The sequence below is a fragment of the Ochotona curzoniae genome, unplaced genomic scaffold, assembly GCF_017591425.1.
Source record: "Ochotona curzoniae isolate NIBS_2020 unplaced genomic scaffold, NIBS_Ocur_1.0 contig_1, whole genome shotgun sequence".
In the NCBI taxonomy this organism is placed as follows: domain Eukaryota; kingdom Metazoa; phylum Chordata; class Mammalia; order Lagomorpha; family Ochotonidae; genus Ochotona; species Ochotona curzoniae.
This window is the reverse complement of record NW_024464918.1, coordinates 44,294,991-44,321,327: the sequence shown is the minus strand read 5'-3', so window position 1 is coordinate 44,321,327 and position 26,337 is coordinate 44,294,991. Positions and strand designations below refer to the sequence as shown.

Genomic DNA, 26,337 nt, shown 5'->3' with positions numbered 1-26,337 from the left:
AAGTCAGGCTGGCTCATTTCACTCAGACTCTCCTTCAGGGAATCCAGTGTGGCCATATCTCCTGCCAGTAGCAGACCCAGGCACACTGACCCACCCCAACACCTACTCTGCAAGCACCTGGCTAATTACCTTCCCACTCCGGCTGCCTTCCATGTCATTTACACCACAAGCCACCTTTCTCTTCAGTCCCCGAGTTCCGTGCACAGTCTCTCCACTTCCACAAGGACACATCTGTGTGAGGACACATGTGGGAGTTTGAGCCCTGGCTGCTTCCGTTTCCAGTCCAGCTCCCTGCTAACGCACCTAGGAAGGCAGCGGAAGATGGCCCAAGGACTTGGGCTCCTGCAGCCTCGCACGAGACCTGGAGGTTCCAGCTTGGGACTGGCCCAGCTCCGGCCTTGTGGCCGTTTGGGAAGTGAAGCAGCAGACAGAAGACGTCTCTTTCTCCAGCTCTGTTACTTTCTTTTAACAAGCTGTGCTTGCTACGTGCCAGCACTTTCTTAAAGACCGTCTCTCCTTCTCTCTATAAAAAAAAAATCTCAAATAAAAATAATTCTTCATAAAAAAGACATAGCCTCCTAGTTTTCACAGACCTGTTAATAAATATTCTTTTTTTTTTAATTGGAAAGGCAGATATACAGAGACAAGGAGAGATAGAGAGGTAGATCTTCTATCCAATGGCTGAAACCCAAGTGGCTGCAATGGCTGGAACTGAGCCAAACTGAAGCCGGGAGCCAGGAGCTTCTTCAGGGTCTCCCATGCGGATGCATCCATGACTGCTTTCCCAGGCCACAAGCAGGGAGCTGGATGGGAAGCAGGGCTGTTGGGATTAGAACCGGTGCCTACATGGGATCCTGGACTGTTCAAGGTGAGGATTTACGTGCTATGCTATCGCGCCAGGCCCAATAAATGCTGCCTTCCAAGTTCTAGCTACCCCTAAGTTACCAAGGAGGTGCCTTCTGAAATAAGCATCCAAGAGTCCACTGTCACTCAAAATTGACACCAGCAATGGCGTGTTGGGGGTGAGGCAGCCTTTTTGCCTCAGGTTTAAGATGCCTCAGTCCCACTCTGATCTGGGTTCAAGGCCAGGCTCTGGCTCATGCCGTCTCTTGCGAATACAGACTCTGGGAAGCTTTGGTGAGGACTGGCAATTGCCTGCTTGCTTGCCCACCCATGGGACCTGGCTTCAGCCTAGCCAGCAAGAAAAGTGAAAACGGGGTCCTGTCTCTGGGTCTGCTGTTTAAAGGTAAAAAAAAAAAAAAAAAAAAGAAAAACTTAATCACAGTACACTTAAACTTGGTGCAAATTTAATTTTATTAAGCTTTACAATGAATGTTGTGGCGTTATCATTTCCATTGTGTGACAATTTATTGGCTGGCATCTGAATACAGTACTTCTTTTGAAAAATACACAATGGGAACAGACAAAAGGGAGAGAAACTTGTTGTTTATCGATACATGAGGGAAAAAAAAAAGAAACAAGAAAAAAAAAAGCATGGCCAATGAGTTTGCATTTCTTCAGCATCCACCTCTGGAAGGGCGACTCCACGGCCGTCACGCGGCTCCCATGCACAGCATGTTCCTATCCAACCAGCCCCCATGCATGATTCCGAGCAAATTAATAACAACTATTAGGCTGCATTCAGATTTTGAAGCGTTCCCTTCCAAAGATTAAGATCATCGAAGTGATTTTCCGAGTCACAGTAGACAGAGGTCTCTAAGATACCACCCATTAAGGTTGTCACTTAAGCAGTCGCTCAACTCCAAAATCATGATGGGCACCAAGCAATCGAGGCCAATCTGGGCTTATGACTGTTGGATTTACAGATACATTTTAATCTATAATCCATCTGAATTTGTAAACTGGTATCTAATCTGTATAAAATAACCATTTCTTTCAGAGGAATGATAAAAAATCAGTGGTTTCCAATAAGGCATTTTTTTGTAGAAATATAATCAAAATGTACCTACCCATCAACTCCAGCCATGCTATGATGTATAGCTTTGTTTGACTCAAGTACAGTGGACTCATTAATTATTAAATTTATTCATCTATAGTTAAAATGGAACATAAGCTTTAAGTATTTTATTCAGTCCCACAGCACTTCTGAGGATGTCTTTGGATTCAGGCCCTCAAGTCACACTGACAAGCCAGCTTTCTCTAAAATAAAATCATGGACAACTTTCCTTCTGGAGAGCTCCCAGTGACGTGTGTGGGGATGGCAGCAGAGGAGCTGGGGCAGGCCTGGGACGAGGCTTCAGCTATCAACAACGAGGACTTGTTAGTTCTAAGTCACCTGCTTTTACTGGCGGGAAAACACCCTTTAAAGAAGTCCTTAACTTACGCCACAGAGGCATCCTCCTCCAAGAGCTGTGGGCCCTCCACCTGCCCTCTGAAGAGGTCACCTCAAAACCCAGTTGCCATCTTTTCCACAAGATTAATGATATCAACTAACGCAGATTTATTATACTGGCAAGTTTTTCCTTTTTAAAAAGAGCAGCTCATGCAAATATAATTCTTATACCACAAGGTGAGAGGCAGCTGATTTCAAAGTGATGTTTGATATCTCTAGAACATTCATCTATATCACAAATTACAATACTCTTAACACGTGTGGCAGCTCAATACTTCATCAAATTTGCCCACAGTAAAAGACTCTTCATTAAAAGGTTGGGGAGTGCCCACTCACAACCAAGTCATCTTTCACAGCGGTGAAATTCAAATTACAACCTAGAAAAAGAATCTCTTTCAACCAATTAAGTTCAATCATTTAACCAAAATGTCTAACATTCTATCACTTATTTACTATTGTTCATTACAAATTTTTTTTTTACTAGAATAATGAAGACATACCTAATACGACTGTTTGCAATGATGACTCCTTATAGCAACCCTCAGCAAAAACACCCACACAAAAACCCAAGGGAGTGACCCGGCTCACTCAACTCACAGGCAGACTACACCTTTCTCTAGTCAGATGGAGTTCTTTTTATTCAGAACAACTTTATCAAGACATTTGCAGGGCAAATATATATGCCATCACAAATTTTATTCTGAATAACAATAAAGTGCTGAATGACAATTCCTGAATTTTTTTTCCTTAGTATTTTGCATTTATCTTTTCTTAAAAGAGCCCTTTCTGTGGCATTTAGCAAATCTGCGAAGGGAAGGAAGTAGGGAAGAAAGGAGAGAAGGGGGGGAAGGCAACAAGCCAAAGAAGCGAGCGGGAGGGAGAGCGCAGGAAGTCCAGGAGGACAGGAAGCGGGGAAGGGGCAGGGCGAGGCGAGCCTTCAGGAGGGGAGCAGGAAGCACTGCCGCCTTTGTGTTCAATTGGGGGACAAATAATTGAGAGAAAATAATTCATGCAAGCTATCTTTAGAGGTATACAATAAGCTTGAAGAACACTGTTACTGATCTTTGATACTATGGCGATAAACTGCATACTAAACACTTTAATTATCCTAGACGCCTAGATCTGGCTTGGCAAGCATCATGCCACTGACATGCTTCAGCTCTTTTTGAAACTTACTGGATATGTGACTTGTCATACTGAGATAAACTTTGAGGTTAGATTTAAGCAAGTTCTCTACAGCCAGTCACACCCTCAGCACCCGCAAGACAAGGCTGGCACAGCGCGAAGGGCGGGTCACCTTAGCGCCTTCCTTTGACCACATGGTACACTGAGCTGACAGACCTCAATTTCAATTGGGTTAATGAGAATAGATCTGTTTCCCAAATTTAGCACACAAGAATTTCAGTGGGTTCAAGAAACCTCAGATGTTAAAAAAAAAAAAAAAAAAGAGAGAGAGAGAGAGAGAGAAAAGCCTGCGCTCAGAATAGCTGACCTGTGGCTCTAGAAATTGTCATGCTTTAATAAAACAAACTTCATAACAAATTCAAGATTTTCTGAGTTAAGTCGACCAACTGCTGCATAGAAATGTGCTAACATACAACAGTCCAGTTTAAGCCAGTGCATAGAGAAGATAAAGCACTTATGGTAACTGCAGACGGTAACGAGTCCATGTTTGTACAATCTAGCACGGGTCCACAAGGGCGGAAATTGTGGCAGAAATGGCCAGGGAAAAAGTAACGTGGAACCAGAGGAGAAGAAAAAAAGACCTTCAACTGTATAAAATTCAAACCAGTGTAAGTATAAAGACACCACTGAAAATTGGTTAACTGCCCAAACACCAACAGCAAACAAAACCAGAATGGGTAGCCTTTGGCAGACAGTTCTAAAAATCTGAATATGACATTTCTTAATAATTCACAAACAATATATTATATGGTATATTTATATTAAATACTGGGAAACCAATCCTGTAAATCTGATGCTTATAATGCGTTAGCCAAGGAGAGCACAACGATGTCAAGCTAAATGAATGCTGGTGTTATCACAACAGTGCTCAGTTAGGAAGCGACTGACTGCGAAAGCACAGACTATCATCTGTGAAGCGACACAAAGGTCTCCAGCTTCTCTGGAATATGCCCTTTATAATAAATTCTATGACTCACTATGACACGAGCGGCAAGACATTGCAATGTGGTGTGATTTATGGGCTGGATCAAATTTTTAGCTATTTCTTTCTCATCCAGCAAGTCACTAGCAGTTTGTTTGTGCAAGTTTGTGGCATCAAAATGGGCACCTGATTTAATAAGGAGATTCATGATGTCTGGATGGTTGTTGAGGGCGGCGATGTGTAGGGGACTGTTGTCATCAGAGTCTCTGACGTTCACGTCAGCACCACATTCTATCAGAATAGCGGTCACCTGCAGGGACGGAAACTTACACACAGGGTACCGCCCCACACAGGTCGTGTTCTTGTCCACTGCCAGATGCAGAGGGCTGAAGTTATTCTTTCCTCTTGGGTGCAGCTTAAGAAATCTGTAGATAGTCTGCTTTTTGAAGTGGTCCTGTTCAAGAGTACAAGGAACTTTTTCCAGCAAGCAAATCAAGTGTAGAATGATGGAGAGAGCCTTGTTCAGCTGCAGCGGGTCGGCCGGACACTGAGTCTGTTTGATGGCACGCTCTATCTCAAGGACGCTTTTGCACAGGATGCCCATAAGATCATCAAATGTCACAGTGGTGCCCAGCAGGCCCTTTGCCCTGTCTTGCAGCATAAAGGAGAACAGTTCTGCAAACGACAGCAAGCTACTGGCGGTCATGGGGCTCAGAGGGTCTAGGTTGTTCTGCTGCATGTCAAGAGCGTACTTCCACAGGTTGATGCATCGCTTGAAGTTCCCCGAGTCTGCATACACAGCTCCTCTGTACCTGATGTAGTAGGAGGTGTCAGGATGAGAAGGCCCGAGGATCCGCTCTCGAATCAGCAGGGCCTGCATCCTCATCTCGTCAGGATCGGCGATGAGGCCCTCCAGCTCCTCGGCACTGTTGACCTCCTTGGCGTAGTCATAGGCCATGATCAGCGCCTGCGGCACGGGCTTACTGATGATATTCGTCCTGTCACTGTACCTCATGTTCATCGCCTTCTTCCAGTACTTCAACGCCCCAAGGAGGTCTCTTTTCTTGTCTACAAATGTAGCTCCCAGGAGCTCCAGAGCATTGATGCGCTCTGTCTTGCTGGTCTGTGCATGGTGTGTCAGGAAATCCACGATATTTGTGTGACCAGTCACACTCGCGGAGAGAAGCGGAGTCATTCCATAACCATCCTTTTCCATCTTGGCACAATACATAAGCAGCATCTTCATGATGTCCAGACTTCCAGATTCCGCACAGTCATGCAAGGCAGTATTACCTTGAAGAGGAGGGAAATAACATACTTTGAGAGACCCGCTATCATTAACACTTACACGTACACAAACTCCTAAAGAGAAGCAGGCAGCGTCCAAGCACCCTCAAGACGCACGTCAACCGCGACGAGGGAAAAGAGCATCCCAGCAGCATCTGATCTGGCATTGACAAACGCCTGACAAGTCAGCCAGGACACTCCTGACGTCACTAGCGGAGACAACGCATCCATGTGCATGTTCTGTGACTAAAACTCGGTGGAATAAAATTCAGCAGCGAGTCCCAGTCTTGCTGAAGTCATTTATCTTTCTGGGTCGACTTACAGTTTTAACCTACAAGTCTTTCACTTCACTCTCACAGTAGTCAGAATTTGGTGTTTCTTACTGCCAAGTTACCTTCTGCTGTTCTAGCCAAAATTCTGGTAACATACTCTTCAAAAAAGCTTCCATAAAACAAGTCCATTGAAATTTGGAAAGCATGTGGGTGGTTCAACATGAACTTTAAAAGGAGACATCTGAAGTGCCCTTTCATAATGGATTACTTCCCATTGTAATTTAATTTTTCCAATGTTCTTTTTAGATGTACTAAATGTTCTAACTCTGTCCTAGTCTTCCCACACATGGATTAAAACTGACAACAGGCAAATGAGTAAAACTTGTATGAAATACACTAAGACATGATAAACAGGTATTTTTAGCCATCTAAACTGAATGATGTACATCTTCCCAGTTATCAAAGTAGAACTGACCAAGCTGAGCTGCGACACCTGCACACGATGCAGACAGCTCAGGACAGGCTTACCCGGCAGGCTGGGAGCGCTCCCTCAAGCAAGGCCTACTTGCAAGGGTGAGCCGAGTGCGTACCCGGGAACCTGTGTGGGGAACAGTGCCCGATCTACAACCTCCCGATACCGTAAGGGCAGCCCCAAGAAAAGCCTGTGTGCTCTCCAGGGGCTTCCCATGCGGAACCGTCATACACGTGCCATTTTCATGGCTGTGAAAGCACGTGGCGTCTGCGAGCTCACAAAGAGGAGACGGGATTCCTCCAGACCTCACCTGGTTCTCTGAATCAGCTGCTGGGAAGTCAGCCATGATGAGAACTGTACAGTCAGTCACCTCCAAACATGAGGGTGGGGCACTCTGGGGACCCCCGAAGCAATTTGTGAGCCAGAAAGAGGTTTAAACCTGAATACTACAAATAGCAAATCTAGTTTATAATTTAAAATTTTTACAAGTTTTTCTTGCTTAGTCTTCCAAGATATCCTAACTATGACATCATTACATGTTTATTCTGACCTAGAATTTTGACGATTCCAAGGAGGCTATGTGATACAATGCTTTAGCAAAGTATAAGCAAGCAGGCACTGAGAGCCCAGAACTTACTACCAATGTTCATTAGTCTGAAACCACTTCAACTAAATGTTACTGCTACACCAAGCACATTTTAAAAACCACTGAGAAGCCCTACTACTCCATTTCTTTCTAAGAAATGGAACATACAAATAAAGAGAAGTGAATGAGGAGGGTCCAATAGCAGCAAAAGCCATTTAAAACGAAATGTTTATGTTTCTGTATTTATTGAAAAAACAGAATACATATTTTGAATGCACCCACATATTGAAAAAACATGACTTAGAAAAAGGAAGACTTTGGGGCCCGGCAGCATGGCCTAGAGGCTAAAGTCCTCACCTTGAACACCCCGGGATCCAATATGGGTGCCGGTTCTAATCCCGGCAACTCCACTTCCCATCCAGCTCCCTGCTTGTGGCCTGGGAAAGCAGTTGATGACAGCCCAAAGCCTTGGGACCCTGCACCTGCGTGGGAGACCTGAAAGAGCTCCTGGCTTAAGATCGCCGCAGCACCGGCTGTTGTGGTCACTTGGGGAGTGAATCACTGGATGGAAGATCTTCCTCTCTCTCTCCTCCTCTCTGTTTATCTGACTTTGTAATAAAACAAATCAATGCCTCTTGGGGCAACCATATCCCACACTGAAGTGCCAAATTCTGCCTCAGATCCAGCTTCCTGTTAATGTGCAAACCTGGGTCTCTGCCACCTACCCAGTTTCTGGCCCCTACCAGGCCTCAGCTTGCTCAGACTTAGCTGTTGCAAGCGTGTGGGGCGTGAACTGGGGGGTGGGGGTAGCACATCTCTTTCTGTCTCTTTGCCTTTCAAAAAAAAAAAAAAAACCACTTCAAATTTAAAAAAAGAACCAAATGCAAATTTCAGAGGGGAAAAATTAAATAGGCAAGTTTAACGCATATTACAAACAGCTGAATACAGAACTTGTGAACTGGAACCGAGGTCCAATGAAAACACACAGCAGGGAACAGTACCAGGATGCTCCATCAGAGGGTCAGCAGATGGAAAGCCGTCATTCTGAGGAAGTCAGCAGCTGAAGGCAGTATTTACAAAGTCGGAGAATTTTCTACAAGTCCTCGAAAAAACCAAGCTATAAATTTAATGTTTTACAAACTCCAATAAGGATATATGACAAGGTAATCACACCACAGCACACTGCCAAAAACTAAGTACAAAGCAAAAATTTCCTGCCAAAGAGCAGCAATCTAGATTACTGGCAAAGTCCTCCTCAGCAACACGAGCCAGGAGACAGGGTGCTGGGGGGCACAGGAAAGGCACTGCCAGCCTCGGACTCTCCCCACATAAGGGTAAGTGGGACAGGAGGGGCAACTCTGCCATGAAGGGGAGTTATTCCCAACCTAGATACTAGTACTCTCTGGGCAGAAGGAGGGCAGGACATAACAGACTGAGAAGCGGGCACAGATGTCAGCTGGAAGTGACGAGTGATTCCAAATAAAATCATCCCAGCAACGTCCCACAGGGCCTGAAACTCCCAGCGGCACACTGCTTGGCAGGTGCAGCATAAAGACGGGGCCCTAGGGCCCTCGAAGCCCCAGGAGCTCTGCCCTGCTACAAATAAGGAAGTTAAACATGCTGGTCTGAGAAATCAAAGGTCAAATAAGCCCTATCAGAAATGTTTTGATCCCAACTGGTTCAGCACTGGGATTACTGTGACGCGCCATCCCGGGGATGAGATCCAAATCACACACTGCCTGCAGGTAGTTTCGGACAACTTTCTCTGATTACTTCAGCCTTTGTCTTCACTGTGCAAGTGTGGCTTCGCCATCTGCAGTACCAGGTGAGCAATCAAAGGCTTCGTATTCTAGGCCACTTTGGAATTCAGATTCCCGGATTAGTTCTGCTCAACTTTTGTAATCCAGGGAACTCACTAAAATTAAAGCCACAGACTGTGCATGTAACTACTACATTACCTGATACAAAGAAACAAAAGTGAAGATTTTTAAAAAGACAAAGGGACATTTTAAGCACAGTAAAATAGGTAACTAGCAGATCAAAATCTACATATCAGTAATCACTGCATGTAAATTAAGCAAACTATCATTAAAAGACAAAAACTATCAGACTAAATTATAAACAGGAAAAACTCAAAGACATGTTCTAAAGAAAATCCTCAAATTTAAAGAACGGAGAGAAGCTGGAAGTGAAAAGATGAAACAAACGTAACCCTGAATTAGGACGAGTGCAGGGAGACCTTGCTCTCCGGAGCTGGGCTTTTCAAATAAATAAATAAATAAATACTGGGGGGAGGGGAAGAAAATATTTTTAACCAGCGATAATAAAAAGATTAAAAAACTAACACTACGCTTAAAAAGCAATGTATACTATTAAACCTATGTACAAGAAAAAAACAAGGAAAGCGTAATAAAACCCAGGTTTACATCTCAAGAAGTAATGCAGGATAAACAGTAAATTAAACAGAGAAGTAGAAACCCATCATTAAAAAGCAGAAATAAGGAAGAAAAAGGTATACTAGTACTGTTCTTTAAAATTTCCATGATCTATTTACTAACCCTGGCAACCATACAAGGCAAATTAGACAAACTGATTTAATATACAAAAGAGATCGGCGCTAAACCGTAAATCCCTGGCTCCGAAACGCCTTCTGAAGCCTGCCCGTTCCCGAGGTCCCATTTAAACAGCAGTCACACCAAACTCCAGAGAACAAACCAGAGGCGGCATTTGCCAAACTCGCACCGATCACACCATTTCCTCACTCAACAGAGCATCTCTAAGCGGCTCCCAAAGGGCTGTAGCAGTGACCGTCACAGCACGGTCTGAGCGTCCTGTGTCGGAGTGGCACTGTGGCTCCGCAAGGTAAGCCACCACCTGCAGTGCTGTTACTCCACATGGGCTCTCTGGCCTGTGCCCCAGCTGCTCGTTTGCCGTCTAGCTCCCTGTGCTGGCCTGGAAGAGCAACGCCAAAGCCTCAGGCCTCTGCACCCACATGGGAGACAACACGAGGCCCCAAGCTCCTGGCTGCAGCCTGGCCCAACTCCGGATTGTTGTGGCTATTTGAGAGTGAATCAGCCAACTCTGCCTTTCAAATAAATAAATAAACCTTCAAAGGGAAGAAAAGGCCTGATAAGTAGTAAAGCTTAATTTGACTAATAGGGATAAATACATAACACATACAGCAGATTTTAGACTGAAAAACACTCCCCTACCCTGCCTCTCAGCCTCATTCCTCATCATTTCTTTTAAGATTTATTTGTTTCTATTGGAAAGGTAGACCAGACTTTTGGAGAAAAGGAGAGACAGAAAGATCTTCCATCTCCAAATGGCCCCAATGACTGGAGTTGAGCGATGCAATGCCAGGAGCCAGGAGCCTCTTCTCAGTTTCCCACATGGGTGCAGGATCCTAAGGTTTAGGGCAATCCTCTACTGTGCCCCAGGCCACAGCAAGGAACTGTGTAGGAAGCCCATATGGGATTCCAGCACTTGAAGATAAAGGATTAACCAGTTGAACCACCATGCCAACACACATTCTTTTGCTTTTTTTTTTTTTTTAAGATTTTATTTTTATTGGACAGTCAGATATACAGAGAGGAGGAGGAGAGAGAGGAAGATCCGTTGATTCACTCCCCAGGTGACCTCAATGGCCGGTGCTGCACCAATCCAAAGCCAGGAGCCTCTTCCAGGTCTCCCACGTGGCTGCAGGGTCTCAAGGCTTTGAGCCGTCCTTGACTGCTTTCCCAGGTCACAGGCAGGGAGCTGGATGGGAAGTAGAGCTGCCAAGATTAGAATCGGTGCCCAAATGGGATCCTGGAGTGTCCAAGGCGAGGACCTTAACCGCTATGCTATCGCCCGGGCCCCACCTTCTTTCTTTACCTGTGTAACTACCTGGCTTTCCAGGTGCTCAGACAGTCCTTCTTGGACATGTCGCAACAGCCTGCCATCTGGGAGGATGCTGCTGAATAACTGTCCCCAGTCCTGGCAGACAAGCCCTAAAATATGAATCTACTCTAACACACAGTAACACTGCATGCCACTCCTTCCCCCCCAGATCTGATCCCAAGCTACACAGAGCCTTTGCCTTTGTAACCCCACAAACTAGCGCACTGCCCAAGCCAAGGCAGGTTCACATTTTTAATACAAGTTTCACAAAAAATGATCCAAGCTGTGCTCCTGAGGACAAAGTAAATCCAGAAAGTAAAATCTGAGGAGATCTTTCTCAATGACTCCAACAGGTTACACAGAACATCACGACCCTTTGAGGACCAAGAAGGCCCTAACGGTAAATCTGGGAGTGCCAGCCTGGAGCATTCAAGATCCAGCAGAAGGAAATAGGCAATTGAAGCAGTAACTTTAAAGCAACTATAATCCCCCATGTCATTTACCAAAGTCTTTAACTGATATGTGTGTATAATTTATGGGGTACAGTATTATAATTTGGTACATGTAAAAATATGTACAGGTCAAAATAGAAATAATAGTTAATAATTAGCATCTTCAGGTCTATCATTTCCATGTATTCAGAATCTTCAAATTCTTTCCTGGCTACACTGAACTACTGCTGCCAGTCACCCTTCCCAACATGCAGACACCACGCCCACCTTCACTATGTCCCTCCCTAGGCTCAAAGGACTCCAATTTTCCTCAATACCTCCATCTGATCAACTTTTTCAGCTTCCACAAACAAAAATTGAACACTGTCATTTATTTCACTTAACATTTGGTCTTGCAGTTTCATCCACCATGTTACTGCAACAGAAGTATATACTTTTTAATATAAAAGATCTTATTATTTATTTGAAAGGCAGTTACACAGAAGGAAAGAGAGAGATGTTTTCCATCTGTGGGTTCACTCTGCAAATGGCTGCAACAGCCAGAGCTAAACCAATCCAAAGCCAGAAACCAGACGCTTCCTCCAGCCTCACCAACAGGAGGGCCCTGGGACAGTGGGCCATCTTCCGCTGCTTTCCCAGGCCACAATCAGGGAGCTGGATTGGAACTGGAGCAGCTGGAAGACAAACTAGTGTCCATATGGGATACTAGCCCAGTAAGCCACAGCACCAGCCCCAGAACTGTATACTCTCTAAGAACAAATTATTTTTCAGTATATATAAAAACCATATTTATTTTATTTATTTTATTCTTATTAGAAAGTCAGATATACAGAGAGGAGGAGAGACAGAGAGGAAGATCTTCCATCCGATGATTCACTCCCCAAGTGGCCGCAATGGCTGGAGCTGCACCCACCCAAAGTCAGGAGCCAGAAACTTCTTCTGGGTCTCCACAGGGGTGCAGGGTCCCAAGGCTTTGGGCCGTCCTCCACTGCTCTCCCAGGCCACAAGTAGGCAGCTGGATGGGAAGTGGAGCATCTGGGACATGAACTGCACCCATATGGGGTCCTGGTGTGTGCCAGACAAGGACTCTGGCCACTAGATTACAGCACAAAGCCCTCCATACACTTTTGATAAGCATTTCATTGAGGATCAGTGAAGGAAAGTATTTTCTCAACTTTTTTTATAGGAGGCTGCCTACTTTTCCTGGGAAATGTCTATTGAGGTCATCTGCCCATTCTAAAACCTAGCTCTTTTATTTCTATGGAGTTCCTTATGTATGCCGGTCAGTATGTATGCAGCTGGTCAGCATGTCCCCCATTCCGCTGGCTGCCCCCTCGCTTGCATGTCGGCTTGCTTTCACAGTCTGACAAATTCCCTTCTCTAGTTTTGCTCTCATCGCCTATGTTTTTGTGGTCTTATCAAAAAACCTTTCCTTAAGCCACTTTCCTCAAGTATTTCTCGTTGCCCAACTCTTTATATTTTGACAAAATTGTCATCAGGACACATACTACCATCTCCAGCTTTTCACCTATGTAATATACATAGCTTCTATAAACTATATAAACCACTACATAACCACTCCTCATGCTTTGATGGTCAAAGTTCAAGAATGATGGGACAATTTATATAATCACGTCTGTGTTGGCAGATCAGGAGGCTTCAGAATTTTCACCATTACAATTACTGTCCAGCCCAACAGCCAAGGCGCCCGCATCGCTCCTCAGCCTGCCAGCTTCCTGCCAGGAGGGGCCGGGCAGGCAGTGGGGACCGCGCGGCTAAGCGTCAGTTTACACGGCCGGAGTGTTTCCCAACTCCTGGCTGCTGAGGTTATTCGAGGAGAAAACAACTGCCTGATGGGAGTGTCGGTCTTACTGTCACCCTCTCTCACACACAAAACAAAGAGACAGCAGCTGAGAGGGTGATTCACTGAATGGACACAAAGAATTTTTTATTTTAACCTTTACTGTAGCAGCATGTTTTTTCAAAACTTACAGCACCACACACTAAAATGGATGAATTTTCTTGTATGTGAATAAACAAATGACCAAAAAAAAAGAGGTCTACCCCAAATGTGTGATCATTTAATATATATATTTTTTTAAGATTTATTTTATTCTTTATTGGAAAGTCAGATATACAGAGAGGGAGAGACAGAGAGGAAGATCTTCCGTCCGATAATTCACTCCCCAAGTGAGCGCAACAGCCAATGCTATGCCGATCCGAAGTCAGGAGCCAGGAGCTTCCTCCAGGTCTCCCACACGGGTGCAGGGGCCCAAAGCTTTGGGCCGTCCTCGACTGCCTTCCCAGGCCACAAGCAGTGAGCTGGATGGGAAGCAGGGCCACCGGGATTAGAACCGGCGGCCACATGGGATCCCGGGGTGTTCAAGGTGAGGACTTTAGCCGCTAGGCCACACCTCCGGGCCCAATTCAATGTATTTTCAATTCTCTTTCAAAGAGATAACAAAATGTGTTTAAAGTCCCATTTTTATACTATTCTCTCTTGCACTGTAATCCATCTTATAATCTATTAGCTCTATTCCTATGTAAATAAAATATTTGTCAGTATAAGCTTTCTTCACTAATGTGCTAGTTTGGCCTCGGCTTTGGATCGGCATAGCATTGGTCTTTGCGCTCACTTGGGGAGTGAATCATCGGACGGAAGATCTTCCTCTTTGTCTCTCCTCCTCTCTGTATATCTGCCTTTCCAATAAAAATAAATAAATCTTTAAAAAAAAAAAGAATATTGCATATGCTATATTAAATGTACTTTCTAGTGAAGAGTCATTTTTCTTAAAAATTTAGTTTTATTGGAAAGGCAGATTTACACAGAGGATACACAGAATAATCTTTCATCCACTGGCTCACTCCCCAAGTGGCTGCAACCGCTGCAGCTGAGCAGATCTGAAGGCAGGAGCCAAGAGCCTCTTCTAGGTCTCCCACACAGGTACAGAGTCCCAAGGCTTTGGGCTGTCCTCGACTGCTCTCCCATGCCACAAGCAGGGAACTCGATGGGAAATAAGACGGGACAGGAACTGTCACGCATATGGGATCCCAGCGCTTGGAGGGAGAAGAAAAGCCAATTCAATCATTCTACTGGGCTTGAAAAATCATTTTAAGTCAAATATGAATATTAATTTACTATGTTCTTGTGTCTGCTTTATGTGACGTTCTATGCCAAATATCATTAAAAACACATTTATTGGACCTTCTGTTAATTAACACCATTGACTTTACTTCATTAATAATCACAAAACAACGTATGTCAAGCACTGTACACAGAACACGGGGCAGGTGCTGTTGCACAGCGCATTAAGCTGCTTGGGACCCCGACATCCTACCCTGGGGCGCTGGTCTGAATGCTTGCTGCTCTGCTACCAATCCCGCGTGCTGCTGACACGGCCTGGGGAGCGGCAGGTGAGGGCTCAGGTGCTTGGGCTCCTTCACCCACGGGGAGACTGGCGGAGTTCCAGGCTCCTGGCTTCAGGCTGGCCCAGCGCTGGCTGCTGTGGGCATGTAGGGACGAGGCAGCAGATGGAAGTGTGTGCTCGCTCTCTCCGTCCATACTGCTCTTTTCATTTAAATGAAAACAACTATAAAAAACTTAGAACAGAGTGAGCACCATTCCTCTGCTCTATCATACACTGCCTGCATCCACAAAGTGAGCGAGAAAACAGAGCAATAAAACCCAGAGTTAAATACATATACACTACCAGCCGTCCTAAATTAACTCAGCAGCGTTTAATACATCTACTTTAGTTTCAAAAAGGAAAAAAAGTGGGCCCAGCACAAGGGCTCAATTAGCTAATCCTTGCATTGCAAGTGCCTGGATCCCATTTGGTGCCTGTTTTGAGTCCTGGCTGCCCCGCTTCCCGCCCAGCGCCCTGCTGTGTCCTGGGAAAGCAGTCAGGGACGGCCCGAAGCCTCGGGACCTGCACCCGCGTGGGAGACCGGAAGGAGACTCCAGGCTTCAGGTGGGCAAAGCTCTGGCCACTGCAGCCACTTGGGGTGTGAAGCAGCAGATGGAAGATCTTCCTCTCTGTTTCTCCTCTGAATATCTGACTTTCCAATAAACAAATAAAAATCTCTTTAAAAAATACTACTCAGGCTTTAAAAGTGAAAATCTATCATTTACAACAAAATGGTCAAACTAGAGACCATTATGCTCATGAAATAAATTAACGCCAAAGGACAAATATTATGCGTTGTTCTCTCTTATATAAGGCAACCTTCCTGCAAAATACAAGACCAAGACATGTAGGTAAACACAAATACAAATCTGTGCATCTGGGGGCTGTATAAATGAAGATCAGCACACTGAGAAGTGGAAATACCCAGACACTGTGAACACACCCCAACAACAGCATGATACACTTACATAGCAGAATGACAGACTCGTAACTGTTGTGGAAGGCGTGTAACAGACAGCGGGGACAGGGAAGGAGGAAGGGGACATTCCCAAACCGATGGAATTGTACCCGAAAAAAAAAATTTTAAATAATAAAAAAGACCTCACACACAAAGAATGAAATCATACAGTTTGCAACAAAATGTCTTCTATGCGCTCAATGAAGTACACCACTCCCCAAAGCACAAATACTGTATGTTCTCTAATACAAAACAGCCTTCATACAAAGTACAAAATCAACACATACAAGTAAACATACAAACATAGACAAACTCTGTGACGGCAGCTAGCATCTGAGACTAAAGCTAACACTGCAGTAGGTGTCTCTACTCCTGAGTAAAAGCAGAACTCCCAGTGAAACTTGGCACACCTCGTTTGCTACTACATTTGTTACTTTTGCCAATAGCTACCATGTCATGGTATATTTAAATAGATGGAAGTTAAACTTGTAACTGTTCCTAAGGGATTATACCACTGTGATAAGGAGAGAGGGAGAGAGGCGCAGGGGAGGGAAGAACCCCTACAGATGCAAAGCTGTATCATGGAAAACAAAGAAGCATGGCGCCCAATTTCTCCAAAGAGATCCAATGTTCACTCCTATTCATTTTAAAGGAACCCGTACTGTTTTAAAAAATACTTTTAAATGTTTTAAGATTCTTGCATCAGACTGGTTCATACTTCAAATGTCCCCAGCAATCAAAGCGGGGACACCCACTTGGGTGGACAAACCCAAGCACTTGGGCCGTTCTCTTTTGTCTCCCAGGACACACAGGAACCTAGGTGTAAAAAGAGTAGCTTTGGGCTCAGTGCGATAGCACAGTGGTTAAAGTCCTTGTCTTGCACACGCCTGGAGCCCATATGGTTTCTGGTTCATAATGCCGGCAGCCCTGGTTCTACTCCCGGTCTCCCATGTGGCTGCTGAGTCCCAAGGCTTTGGGCCGTCCTCCACTGCCTTCCCAGGCCACAGCAGGGAGCTGGATGGGAAGTGGAGCAGCTGGGACATGACCTGGTGCCACACGGGATCCTGGCACTTGCAAAGCAGAGGATGAAGCCAGACACGTCGCAGCGCCAGACCTCGTAACTAATGTTTCAGTGAAACAAAAATGTCCCCTCACACACGCACTCCAAAAATGTTCAAAAACTCCTCCTGATAATGTAACTGTTCCAGCATTAACAATTCAACAGAGTTGTTGAAGTCGTCCCATGTTTCAAGCTTTTGTGCATCTTCATTGTAAGTCAATTAAATCTGTGCTTCTCCAGCTGTAATGTACAAAGCCCCAGAGGAGCACAGTGAAATGCAGGTTTGGATTCAGGTTTTCTGGGATGAGTCCAGTGACGCAGTGATGCCAGCTCTGCTAGACACTGACAAGCAAGGAAACGGAAGAGGAACCTTATTTCCTTGATTGCTACACAGCTTCGCCACACAGCTAACATACACTGAGAGCAGTGTATGTTTCACAGTGGTTACGCTGGGGCCAGGCACACAGCACAGCACTCTAAGCCTCCACCTGCATCACTGGCATCTGATCTAGGTACCGGTTCCCATCCAGCTCCCTGCTCATGATCTGGGAAAGCAGCAGAATACGGCCACTGCAGTCATCCGGGGAATGAGTAACACATGGAGATCTCGCTCTCCAACCTTCTCTTCATAACTCCAAATAAAAATAAACCTCTAATAAAGAAACCAAGGGCCTGACGCGGTAGCCTAATGGCTAAAGTCCTCGCCTTGAAAGCGCCGGGATCCCATTTGGGTGCCAGTTCTAATTCCAGCCACCCCACTTCCCATCCAGCTCCCTGCCTGTGGCCGGGGAAAGCAGTCAAGGACGGCCCAAAGCCTTGGGACCCTGCACCTGCATGGGAGACCTGGAAGAGGCTCCTGGCTCTGGATTGGCTTAGCTCTGGCCGATTAGGCTATACCTTTTGCACCATAAAGACAGAAAATCTTACCTGTTCTACTGACTCTAAACATATGCCAGAGCAGGAAAAGGAGATGTTTTACAAATATCACAGAACAGAAAAGTTCTTATGCAGAAAACAATATTAGCAAACACTGTAGTGTTTTATAACATTCTTATTTAACTCAGACATCATAAATGCTATACATTCAACAGAATGAGAAAAAATATTTGCAAAGCATGCATCCAGTAAGATCTGTATTCTAAGATTTGCAGTTTTTATTGTAAAAATATAATAAAAAGACAAAGAATATAAAGACACCTTCCCAAGAAAACACAAAAATAGCCACCAAGCACACAAATGAAGTATAAAAATGTTCAACATCATTAGCCACGGAAAAGGCAGAAATTCAACCCGTGAGACAGCATGCCTCGCCCCGCCGCGGCAGCGCCTTTCCAGGGACGGAAGGAAGGAAGGCGTGCTGGAGAAATCGTGAAGAGCCTGGAGCCCTTTCTGTGTCAGTGACCAAAACGTCAACTGTGCATTCACTTTGGAAAATAGGTCTGCCCAAAACAGACAGATCTGTGACCTAATTCTACTCCAGATGAATATTCATAGCAGCATCAAAAAAGTAGGAACAATCCCACCGCTCTTTACCTGCTGAGGATACTGTTCCATGCGGATGCTGGAGCGCTTCCAGCAGGAACAGCAGCAAAGCACCGTCTCACGTTACAGGGCCGCTGCACTTGAGAACGTGCCAGACCAACAACACGGCACAGCACACAGCCTCACTGACGTGCCACGCCTACAACAGGCACTGGAGGCAGAAGGTGGCTGGTGGTCACCCAAGAGGACACAGCAAGGGGCCGGAGCTGTGCAGAGGGCGCCAATGAAAAGATGACCAGTACAATGACCAATGAATCCACACAAAAAAGAGCTAAAGGAATTGTACACTTGGGTGAGTACATGTGAATTCTATCTCATAAAGCTGTGTAAGACCCAGTGAAAAAGTCAAAATACTTGTATTTGGTAAAAGTTTAAGCGTTAAGACAGCACCAATTAAAAATCTTTTAGTCTGACAGGTTTGGCTGGAAATGCACACTTCTCCTCTTTCCTCTTCAGATTACTACTCTGCCTGGCAACCCATCCTTCCTAACTCTAGCTGCACAGGGCGGCACCCCTTAAAAAGAAGGGAGGCAGAATACTCCAGTGCCTAGGTAATTAACAGCTGCTGGGGCGGCAGGAAGCAGCGCAACCCTCAACTCCCCTTCTTTGGATACACGCTATCAGCAGAAATGCACAAGGACATTTCACAAAAAAAGGATTTTAAAAACAGGGCCCGTGTGGTACCCTAGTGGCTAAAGTCCTCACCTCGCAAACGCCAGGATCCCATATGGGTGCTGGTTTGTATCCCGGCTGCTCCACTTCCCATCCAGCTCCCTGCTTGTGGACTGGGAAAGCAACTGAGGTCGGCTCAAGGCCTTGGGACACTGTATCAACGTGAGGGACCAGAAAGAGGCTCCTAGCTTCAGACTGGCTCAGCTCCAGCTGCCGCAGCTACTTGGGGAGTGAAACCAGTAGACGGAAGATCTTTCTTTCTGTCTCTCCTTCTCTCTGTAAATCTTTCTGAGAAAAATAAATCTTAAAAAAAAAGATAAGGAAAGAAAGAAAATAGAACCAAAGGCAACCTGGCCACACTGCTAGTGACTCCTGTCAGAAACTTAACAGAGAAAGCCCCAGCTGTGTCTAGCACAGGTCCTTGCGCTCGCGACAGGCAAACGCCAAGAAGTGCCTCAACGACTCAGTGAGTCTCGATGGTAGGAGAATTTTCAAGGCCAAGAAACCTGCAGCTCAGAGATGGGGCTAAAACAACTGCAGACTAAGACCACCAGCGCATACTTCACAGCAACTCCATCTCCCGATGACTCTCTTTGGCACACTTCCTTTTCCATCACAGTGCTTCCCAGAGCAAGAGGGGAAGGAGAGAACTTCGAGTCAGACAGCATACATGGGACTGTTGGATGAGCACCTCCCTCTCGTCCTCAGGGTTCCATCACGTTTACTGTGGTATTTAAGTCAATCAACATATGAGAAAGGGAGAGAACGAGAGACCGTCCAGCCACTGGGTCACCCTCAAAATGGTCACGATGACTGGGGCTAGGACAAAGCCGGAGCCAGGTTTTTCTGGGTGTCCCATGTGGATGAAGGGCCCAAGGTCATGTGCAATCCTCTGTTGCTTTCCCAGGCTCCAGAGCAAGGAACCCGACTAGCAGTGGGGCATCCAGGACATGAATCAGTACCCACTGGGATGCCAGTCTCGGGCAGCAAGTTTACCTACACCACCACAATGCCAGCTCCAGAAATGCAGTGTTCAATCAATGATCAGAGCGATGGCGACACTGCGGTTTATATGTGTTACAAAACTTCCAAAGTAAAAGGTAGGAAAGCTGCCCCAACTAGCTTTTAGCTGTGTCAGTCAGCCCAAAGCCACAGCTCTACCGGAATCATTCACTTTTAATATTATCTTATCCTCCCACCTTAAGTATTTACAAAATACTCAGTTCTCTAGAATTCAAAAAAAGCTTGCAGCTTACCATCAGGTAGCTTATAATATTTTTCTTTTCAACTTAACATTCATTCAGTAAGCTAAGCTACAAACACACTTGATCTATCTGACAAACAGAGCCTCAAAATCTCACAATAGAATGCAGAGGCGAATTTCTCTTTAAAGCTCCTCCTCTGTTGAAGAACTGTGGCATTCTACTGCATGACAAGTAAAACCAAACTTCCCTTTTTGCCCTTGGTGCCCCTTGATGGAATATGGTTCCTTTCCAATTCCAAGTCCACGTCCCAGTGCTGCCAGCCCTGCTGCCATTTCCTAAGCCTAGAAAGCTGCCTCAAAACCTGCACACCTGAACCCCAACAACCAGATTTTCCTTTCTGAGTGACACAATGCTCGTCAGTATACTCCTCTGAACTCCGATACAGGATATACAGCCGACATCTTCATCCGAGCGCTCAGCAAATCCGTCCGCGTTACCTCCTCGCAGCCAACAGCATCCAACACAGCGCCTCACCTACGCAAAGCACCCATGGTAACGGCAGGTGTACAGCCCATGAGCGGGTGCTCTTACACGCAGACCTTCCAGGGCAAGTATCCCAACTCAGCCCAGAGTGTGTCCTCTGGGCCTGCGGTGGTGAATCACGCCAACGAGTGTAAAAGCAGAACGGAGGGGCTAACCCAACGGTTCAACTGGCTAACCTGCCTGCAAGCACCAGCATCCCATAAGGGCATCAGTTTGAATCCTGGCCACTCCACTTCCCGTCCAGCTCCCTGCTTGTGGCTTTGGAAAGCAACAGAGGATGACAAGGACCCTGCATTCATGAGGGAGACAGAGGCTCCTGGCTCCTGATCAGTTCAGCTCCAGCTGTTACGGCTATTTGGGTAGTGAATGAGCGATTGGAAGATTTTTCCAAGTCTCTCTTTCTCTCTGTATACTTGCCTTTCAAATAAAAATAAACATTAAAAAAATAAAAGCAGAATGGAAGAAATTAGGTACTTTCAGTTTAAATATGCAAAGTCTCATGCTGAGTCCAAACAAAACAACAAAAAACCAAGTCAGCAATTATCCTGTGACAGCTTTTAAAGTGGCTTATACAATCAGCTTCGATTTACAGTCTAGATTCACATATAGGACCTAACTGCCATCTCAAAATTCAACCAATGTGGCTGCTGAACTGGGCAGGTCTTCCTAAGCAGCTCAGACTGTTTCCCCTCTCTGGGAAAGAATCAATCAGCTGTCCCCAGGTAGCAGGTGGCTGGGGAAGTATTTCCAGCTATCTGTTAGGAGAAAGCATTACTGACGGGCCATATGGCGACTCAAGTGTCTGCGGATGAACCCGGCTCCCCTCCAGAGCAGGCAGTCTTACTCATCTGTGACCATGTCCTAACTCTAACAGCTGGCACACCAAGGGACTCAACAAACACTCAAGGAATGAATTCCACCTGAGGTCAAAACATACTCAAAATGCCAACAGCCTGTTAAAAAGTAATCGAAATAAGCTTAAAAACATATTCAAATGTCAACTGCCTGTTAAGAAGTCATGGGATATAGAAGTCACATGAATTTTATATTTAAGCAGACCAAGTACAATATAGTGGTAATCCCTTCTTCAGAAACATGTACAATGGTGGCAAATAAAATGTCCTGAGAGCACTCGACTTGATCCCTGGTCTGACCAATTGTCCATTTGGGGCAAGAACGTGAAGAACAGCCTTTCTGCAGCCCCATCAGACCCTTCTCTCCAGTGTCTGTGTCTCCATTTCCGTTGGTGCTAGCTTTATAAGTACTGCTAACACATTTTAAAGAAACGAAAATCCCAAGTCGGGCGGGGGGGATGGCTGTCAAAGAACCGAAGCTTCTTGACGGCAGTGCGGGCGAGGACAGGTCCTTCAGCCTGCCCAAGTCACGAAGAACCTCGTCAAAGGCCAGAAAACACTAAAGCAACCACACACACAACGATGACGCCTATTTACACAGCTACATAGAACTGAGACTATCTGAAAAATAATTCTGGATATAAAAGTGTTTTCTCATGCTGTTTGTTTATATTTTTGAAGGCACATATAATAGATATTGACACTGGTGGGGAAATGAGAGATTGAGCAGACCACTGAGGCGACAAGAGGGGGCACATCCCCCCCGCCAAGGCAGTGAGGGGAGGGCGGGACTGAGCACACAGCAGAGACGCCATCCTTCGGACCCCTCTGCTTCACCTTCTCCAGGCATTTACACGGCGAGCCACACAGTGCCTAGCTTTCTTACAGCAAGCACTCTTCTAAAGAATGCTCATTTCAAGAAAAGACAAGCTGGCAATTGACTCTCCTACTTCTAAAGCCAATCAGGAATAAATGCAACATTCACAAGAAACAATGTGTAGGGAGCATTTTTTAAATCACACTAAAAATTGGAAGCGCTGTAAACCTTGCTTCAAGGAATGTGCAGTTGTTCCAAGAGCTATGATTAATGACAAAGATAACAGATTTGGGTGCAAAACAAGTCATAGGATATTATATAAAAAAACTGTACACACACACGTACATGCAAAGTCAGCTCTGGAAGGACAGAAGAAATGTACACTTGTACAACCATGATGATCTTGCACCACCCTCACAAGCAGCTCAGCACACACGCTCGGTGACTGAGCAGTCCAAACACACACGGCTTGGTGTGCACAGCCTGCACCGCCAAGTGGACAAGCATACAGCATGGTCTGTATCAGCGAAGCACTAGATGAGATCTGAACATCTGTTGGTGACGACCAGATAAATTATGCACGTTTATACAGTGAAACACTGTACAGCTGTGAAACAAGAACGAGGTGGCTACACACCGGAGCTGAACGGCAGCCAAGATAAATCAAGGTTAAAAAACACAGAAGGCCATGGCTTAACCAGCGGTGAGAAGAGGCAGGGGACACAGACAGACATGCCCATATTCTCGTATTCGGCTCTGCCAGGCTCAGACGGACAGACAGGGACACAGACACACAACGCACACACCATGAATGCGGGGCGAGGGACACACACACACTCACACACACACTCTGTAACTGTGGGGCAAGGCGGGCAGCCAGACGCCTCAACTCCAGGGGAGGAGACATCAATTCACCCTGTGCCAAAGGTTTTTAAGATGGATGCATGTTACCTTGACATTTCACAAGCCTCCTAAAATTAACGAGCCCCCTGCAGCTGTTTAAATAGAGGTAGGAAAACCAGGCTTTCATGTACAAAGTCTACCAAGCAGCACTGTAAGGCCTGCTCTTCCTGGACGAAGGAATTTGCATTGTTACTCGCCTACAAACCCACATCTGCTTAACTCAGTCCTCGTTTTCACTCTCGGTACTGAAATACTTTCAAAAATCCGTTTTCTCTTACTACACATATGATGTTTACTTGCCTGGGTTTCCTGTTAGTCCTAACTACAACGCAACAAGGAAGCAGACTGCCCTTTTCCTGAGCTGAACCCTGCCAGGTCGGGCTGGCCTTCGCCTCCCGACACTGCAACAAACCAGGCGCCGCCTCACTCCCCTCCCAAGGCTGAGCTAAACAAACAAAAACAAAATGGGGGAGGGGGTCTCCAAGCAAAGTGTATTACATAAACTCTGCCGCAGGACAGGCTCAACACAAACCCGAGACCCCACACAGGCACCTTGGGAACCTGAATCCACTCCAAAGCAAGGAGAAAACGCCATGTCTGGGGGGCTCGTGGGAGCCACCGGCTGCCCACCGGCTGCCGACCCCTGCCCACCGGCTGCCGACCCCTGCCCACCGGCTGCCCACCCCTGCCCACCGGCTGCCCAGCGCCTGCCACCGGCTGCCGACCCCTGCCCACCGCCTGCCGACCCCTGCCCACCGGCTGCCCAGCGCCTGCCCACCCTTGCCCACCGCCTGCCCACCGCCTGCCGACCCCTGCCCACCCCTGCCCACCGCCTGCCCACCGCCTGCCGACCCCTGCCCACCCCTGCCCACCGCCTGCCCACCGCCTGCCCACCGCCTGCCCACCCCTGCCCAGCGCCTGCCCAGGCCCGCTCACCTTTCACGCTCTTCCTGTTCACGTCGGCCCCCTTCTCCAGCAGGTACTGGGCGATCTCCTTGTGGCCCTTGTAGCACGAGATCATGAGGCACGTGTGGCCGTGCCGGTTGGACACCTCCAGGTCGGCCTTGTGCTCCACCAGGTACTTGACGATCTCCAGGTGCCCGTCGAAGCAGGCGGCGCGCAGCGGCGTGGAGTTGGTGAGCGTCGTGTTGTTGACGGACGCGCCGTGGTGCAGCAGCGACTGCACCACCTTGAGGTGCCCGGCGGCCGAGGCGGCCCAGAGCGGGGGCGCGCCCTCGATGGTCTCGCCGTCGAAGTTGACCGAGCCCCCGACCTCGATGGAGGCGCTGCACTGCTCCAGCAGGAACTCCACCATGTCCAGGTGCCCGTAGCGGGCGGCCATGAGCAGCGGCGTCGCCCCGTTGGTCTTCTCGGAGATCAGGCAGGAGACCTCCTCCTTGGACTTGCTGGCCAGCAGCTTGGTGAGCAGCCGGAGTTTGCCGTCGCGCGCGGCGTTAAACACGGCCGTCTTGAGATCCATCTAGGGCCGGTGGGGCGGCTGCGCGGGGTCGACCGAGACGTGCGGCGAGCACAGCGCCCGAGCGGCGGCCCGGCTCGGGGACCCGAACCCCGCGGCAGGACGGACGGCACCCCGCGCACGGCAGGGGCGGCCCCGCATCGGACCCCAGGGCTCCAGCTGGAGAGAGGAGGGGGGAGGGCGGTTAGGAATTTTCCGGAACAAAGTTAGGTTCCTATTCTCTAGGCTAAGAAGGAAGGAGAGGGGCCCCGCTCGCCCTCGTGCCGAGCGCAGGCTCCACCGGGGAACGCGGCCCGTCTCCGGGCTCCCCGGCCCAGCTTTGTTCCCGTTCCGCCCGGCGCGCGGCCCGGCCTCCGCGGAGGAGAGGCGGCCAAGGGCGCGCGGCCGCTGGGCCTCGTGCCGGCGGGACGGCAGGCGGCAGGGAACAAAAAAGGCCCGCACGCCAAACCGGGCCGGCCAACGCCAAACACCTCGGCCCGAGGCGCCCGTCCTGCAGACTCGGCGGAGCCGTCCCTCCCGCGGCCCCGGGGAGCCCCGAGGAGCCCCGGGCCCGCAGCCCCCCGCGGCCCGGCCCGGCCTCCGAGCGCCCGCCGCCCGCTCCGGGGCGCCCTCCTTCCCGCCCGGGCCTCCCGCGGGCGCCGCAGCCTGCGGCCCGGCCCGCCGCCACTACCTGCCCCGGGCCAAGTCTTCCCGCCGTCGCCGGCCGCGAGGACTCCGCCGCCCCCTTCAAATGGAAACCGTTGTCCCCGCCGCCGCCCGGACCGCCCTGCTCCGCCTGCGGCCGCGCTGCTCCTCCATGCCCCGCGCCCCACAGGAATGAATCCGGCCGCGCCGCTCGCCCCGCCCCGCCACGCCGGGCCGCCTCCCGCCCTCCGCCGTCCGCCGGGCTGCGGCGCCTGCAGCGGCTGCCGCGGCCGATGGTGTAATGGGCTGCGGGCCGGACGAGCCCCGGCGCTGCCTCACATCACTGACGCGGCCGCCGCGCCATTGGGCCGGGGGAGGGCGGCGGCCGCCGCGAGCAACCGCCTAGGGGCGGGGAAGGCGGCAGCGCGCCTGCGCACGGCCGGGGGGCGGGCCGCGCGGCGTCGCGGCTGCCTGAGGTAGCCGGAAACGCGGCGAAAGTTCGCGGGCGGCGGAGCTGCTCGTGTTCCCGGCGACGGGCTGCGGGACCTCGGACCCGGTCCTGGAGCCAGACCCCGATTCGTGGCAGCCAGGGGCCGGGATCCGCACGTCACTGACTTGTTTACCTCCCCTGACGGGCCCCGAGTGAGCCCCTGTGACCAACACGTTTTCCCCTGTTGGAATCCACCCGACAGGACTGAATGGGCTTTGGAAACAGAGTCAGTGGTCCCTAAAGATAACAAAGGAGCAATGGTAGACGCCAACAGCGGTATAAAGTCAGCAAAAGGAATTCCTGAAATGTGAGGAACAACACAGGAAATGAGACCTAAACAGCGTTTATGAAGAAAGGAATTACTGCAGAACAGG

At 48.1% G+C, this 26,337-nt stretch overlaps 1 protein-coding gene across 1 annotated transcript; it reads right to left on the bottom strand.

Moving 5' to 3' along the window:
- Positions 1-1,296: 1,296 nt before the first annotated feature.
- Positions 1,297-25,344, bottom strand: FEM1C (fem-1 homolog C). The gene is made up of 2 exons (XM_040973189.1): positions 24,309-25,344; positions 1,297-5,753 (listed from the first exon to the last, which is right to left on the bottom strand). Exons 1-2 carry the CDS (start codon positions 24,850-24,852, stop codon positions 4,444-4,446), a joined length of 1,854 nt encoding a protein of 617 aa, XP_040829123.1. The 5' UTR covers positions 24,853-25,344; the 3' UTR covers positions 1,297-4,443.
- Positions 25,345-26,337: the final 993 nt, after the last annotated feature.

Coding starts and splice junctions, on each gene's coding strand:
- FEM1C (XM_040973189.1), bottom strand. CDS start 24,852: ATGGATCTCAAGACGGCCGTGTTTAACGCCGCGCGCGACGGCAAACTC. Junction 5,754..24,308: donor GAACAGGAAGAGCGTGAAAG/GTGAGCGGGCCT, acceptor CTCCTCTTCAAG/GTAATACTGCCTTGCATGAC.